The 5,000-nt window shown below is 31.7% G+C and overlaps 1 protein-coding gene across 6 annotated transcripts in view; it reads right to left on the bottom strand.

The window, feature by feature from the left end:
* Positions 1-336: 336 nt before the first annotated feature.
* LOC137650247 (probable glutamate receptor) overlaps positions 337-5,000 on the bottom strand; it is a 220,340-nt gene continuing 215,676 nt past the window's right edge. For 3 of the 6 annotated variants that reach the window (XM_068383525.1, XM_068383528.1, XM_068383526.1), the window contains one exon: positions 4,303-4,458. In XM_068383525.1, coding sequence (XP_068239626.1) covers positions 4,318-4,458 — 141 coding nt within the window. In that variant the 3' untranslated portion in view covers positions 4,303-4,317. Of the gene's footprint in view, positions 536-4,302; positions 4,459-5,000 lie in introns of those variants that run through there. The other 3 variants (XR_011045945.1, XM_068383527.1, XR_011045946.1) reach the window with 2 other exon arrangements.

The following is a 5,000-nucleotide window of genomic DNA, read 5'->3' as shown; positions in this document are numbered from 1 at the left end:
CTGTTACCATAAAATGAATTGCAAGTGGATATTTATTCCCAAGATAGAATTCGGTATTAAATGCCATTCGTGGGTGATATTTACACACACACACACACACACACACACACACACACACACACACACACACACACACACACACACATATATATATATATATATATATATATATATATATATATATATATATATATATATATATATATATATATATATATAAAAGTTAATAATTTTCTAGATCAAACACAATAATATACTAATAACTGAATTATTCATATTTTAAATCTGATACTACCACAGATGTTTTGGTGACTGGGAAGGAAAATAAAATTGAAATACTTTTTCTCTTTATTAAGTCGTCTGATCACAAAACTTCCTCTTATGTGCAAATTTTCTGTGAAAATATATTTTTTTTCCTCAGTGTAAATATAAGAATAAAACTTTACTTTCTTTTAATACAACTGAAAGTGATCCTCTCCATCAGGAAGGCTGCGGTGGATATCAATATTCCGATGCAGAATATATAAAAGGCAGCCTGAAAAAAATTATATGTATTCAAGCTTATTATCTCTAATACAGTAAACTTAATTAATGTGCATTTAACCCTCTTAATCCTATTAGATGTATACCACAATGATGCGAAATCTATTTCAGATATTTTTAATTTACTTTTCTTATTTACAAGCATTATTCAGAACTTATAAAATGTATAAAGCTATAAACCAATGTATATGAAATTTATTCAGTTTCATGACAAACAGCTGAATTTTTAGATCAAATACCTTAATGTTGAAAGGATTTAATTGAGGTCCTGGGACTTTAGTAAAATTCTCATTAACTTGGGGGTGGGACTTAGAGGCTTAATATTTATATTATTATTACGATTATTATTACTGGCTAAGTATAACCCTAGTTGGAAAAGCAGGATGCCCAATGAGGATGGGAAACAAAGAAAAAAGAAATTCCAAGAACAGCAACAACATTAAAATAAATATTTTCTATATAAACTATAACAACTTTTACAAAACAAGAGGAGGAGAAATAAGATAGAATAGTGCCCGAGTGTACCTTCAAGCAAGAAAATTGACCCAAGACAGTGGAAGACCAGGGTACAGAGGCTATGGCACTACTCAAGATAGAGAACAATGGTTTGATTTGGCAGTGTCCTTCTCCTAGAATAGCTGATAACCATAGCTAAAGAGTCTCTTTTACCCTTACCAAGAGGAAATTAGCCACTGAATAATTACAGTACAATAGTTAACCCCTTGGGAGAAGAAGAACTGTTTGGTACTCTCAAGTGTTGTCAGGTGTATGAGGACATAGGAGAATCTCTAAAGAATAGTGTAGGCAAAGCGAAAGTGAACCGTAACCCGAGAGAAAAATTCAATAAAGTACTGTCTGGCCAGTCAAAGGACCCCATAACTCCCTAGCGGTAGTATCTCATCAGGTGGCAGGTGCCATGGCCAACCTACAACCTTTATACATACACACACATATATATAATCATATATATACATATAAATATTTAAATATATATATATATATATATATATATATATATATATATATATATATATATATATATATATATATATATATATATCATCAGCTCCCACTACGCCTATTGATGCAAAGGGCCTCAGTTAGATTTCGCCGGTCGTCTCTACCTTGAGATTGTCATTCAATACTTCTCCATACATCATCTCCTACTTCACACTGCATAATCCTCAGCTATGTAGGTCTGGGTCTTCCAACTCTTCTAGTACCTTATGGAGCCCAGCTGAACGTTTGGTGAACAAATCTCTTTTGGGGAATGCGAAGAGCATGCCCATACCATCTTCATCTTCCACTCATGATGATCTCATCCACATATGGCACTAGAGTAATATTTCTTATAGTTTTGTTTCTAATCCTGTTCTGTCATTAACATCGAATATCCTTTTGAGGGCTTTGTTCTCAAATCTAAATCTATTGGAGATTGTTTCATTGTCAAACCATGACTCATGTCAATACATTAACGCCAATCTCACTAAACTGATATATAGTCTGATTTTTATATGTAATTTCAGGCAATTTGATTTCCAGATTTTACTTAACCTACCCATTGTCTGATTTACCTTTTTCAATCTTTCACTAAACTCTAATTCTAAAGACCCTGTATTGGAGATCATAGTTCCTAAATACTTAAATAATTCTACATCATTAATTCTTTCTCCTTCCAATGATATTTCATCTTCCATTGCATAATCCATTCTCATCACCTCTGTCTTTCTTCTATACATCTTCAGCCCAACCTCGCATGATATTTCATGCATTCTGCTAAGCAAACATTGCAAATCTTGTGGTTTTCTACTAACAAGGACAGCATCATCAGCATACTCTAGGTCTACTAAATTCCTATCATCAAATCAATCTAATCCTTCTCCACCATCTCTGACTGTTCTACACATTACAAAATCTATGAAGAGGATAAACACCATAGGTGACAACACATTCCCTTGGAGTACTCCGCTGTTCATTGGAAATTCATCTGATAAGACTCCATTGACATTAACTTTGTTCTCGCTATGCTCATGAACAGACAATCAAATTTACATATTTAAGAGGAATTCCCAAATAACGCAAGACTCTCCACAAAATTTGCCGGTGCACACTATCAAAGGCTTTTTCATAGTCCACAAATGCCAACAATAGGGGATTTCTATATTCTACGCATTGCTGTACAACATGTCTCAAATTAGAAATTTGGTCAGTACAACTTGTACCTTTTCTAAAGCCTGCTTGTTCATCTCTCAGCTTTTCATCAATCTGATTCTCCAGTCTCTTTAGAATAAGCATACTATATATTTTCATAACAATTGATGTAAGTCATATGCCTCTGTAATTATTGCAATCAGTCAGGTCTCCTTTTCTTTTGCTATTTTCACCAACACTCCTAACTCCCATTCATTAGGTTTTGCCTCTTCATGCCACGTTCTACAAAATAATCTTGTAAGTAATATTCTTATATATTACCTTAGTTTAGTTTAACTTATAATCAACTGATGTAGTGATGTCTTCATTAAGTCAAGAGTGTACATTACGTCAGGCCTAAAGCCGTTAGGAGACTGAAGTTCAATTCAGTGTCTGTCTCATTTATAGAGATAAGTTGAAGACATATTGATTGGCAATGGGAAATATAGTGGTAAAATAAATCTATTAAATATGGCTACACAGTGTCCAGAATTCAATCGTAGCTTAGAAACTGAAGTGGAGTTTCTTGACAGAATAGGAAACCACTTCCTAATGAATCTATTGAAAACAAAAAATTTGTTTTCTGAAGAGGAAGGGAAATGGTCTCTTTTGAAAGCTCAAAATAAAATTCCTTTTTCTTAGATTGTGGGTCTATTTCATTCATATTACATACTGTACATGGAAAATTGAGCATTTTAATGAATATATATATATATATATATATATATATATATATATATATATATATATATATATATATACATATATATATATATATATATATATATATATATATATATATATATATATATATATATATATATATATATATATATATATATATACACACACACACATATATATATATATTATATACATACACACACACACACACACACACACACACACACACACACACACACATATATATATATATATATATATATATATATATATATATATATATATATATATATATTGTAGTTTATTAATAACTTTATTTAGATTTATTTATACTGTATTGTTTTCATTTGTGCATTAAAAAGATGATCCCCAGCCGTTAAATGAGCCCCTCTCGTGTAGATATAAGTATTTTATGTAAATTAAGTAAGACTTTCGTAGTAAATTTCATTGTATCTTTTTATTCAAGTTAATATATGTGAATTTACGTATTTTTCAGGAATTAACTTTTTATGTCACGTATGTTTGCTACGAAGTCTTACGTAGCTTCTTTGAAGTGTTGAAGGATTCGTGCCAGATATGAATAAGGGCTTAGGTGATGTTCTTTTATATTTTATGATGTATTGCGTGCTGCTTTAGAAACTTTGTGAAGGCCCGGAGAGAAGATGTTATCTTTATTTTAATCCGGGGACAATAGGTAGACAGAGCTAGAAGGGACCTGGGATAGTCGTTTCGCGGGTGCATTGGTGTGCATCTGAGAGTTGCCTGAAACTCCCTGATTTGCCTCTTGACGTTTTTATCTAGTTGGAAACTCTGACACCCTTAGGCAGAGGCCATGCTTCCAAATAAGTTGGAACCTTACGGAATTCGCCAAATCTCATATAAAAGGTGACCAAGGTTAGGTTACCGTAGACTGAGATAAAACTGTAGCTTGTAAATAGAATCCTTCCCCTCTCCCTCTCTCTCTCTCCCGCACTTAATCCAGTGTATATGTCGAAAGTATTCAGTGCGTTTTAGTATCTCCTCTCTTCTTTGTAAACAACCCTGTAGGCAGGATAAATTAGGTAAAGTGATCTGGTTAACTATCATTCATTAAGAGTCAAACTTAAACATTGTATAATTTCAGAATTATTTCAGGGATTTGCATTATTTTCATTGCAATATTTCTTTTCTTATTCGGATATAATAATTCAAGTCAAGTTCTTATTAAATTTTCTGATCGCAACATTTTTTTGTCTCAATCTAATTTTTTTTTTCAAATTGAATTTGTTCCAGTGAATTATTTTATTACTATGTAAATTCTTTCAGAGTGTTGTAATTTATATAGAATATATTTATTTTTGTAAAGAGTGTATTATTCAAATAATCATTATTTAGGACGAGATTCCGCTCAATTCCTGTTAAAAATCTGAGAAAGTTAAAAATGTTTAATAATACTTAAAAATAATTACCCAGTTTGGCTTTGATTGTGCTTAAGAGACCTTTGGATATTCAGTGTTTTATATGTTGCTGTCTGGGAGTTATTTAACGATCTCAGAATTCGTGTAATAATGTTTTGAAGTGTAACAGTTTTAATGTAAAAGCAA

Source organism: Palaemon carinicauda, chromosome 11 (assembly GCF_036898095.1).
Source record: "Palaemon carinicauda isolate YSFRI2023 chromosome 11, ASM3689809v2, whole genome shotgun sequence".
Classification (NCBI taxonomy): domain Eukaryota; kingdom Metazoa; phylum Arthropoda; class Malacostraca; order Decapoda; family Palaemonidae; genus Palaemon; species Palaemon carinicauda.
Note: the sequence above shows the minus strand (reverse complement) of the source record. Positions and strands in the feature narration are given on the sequence as shown.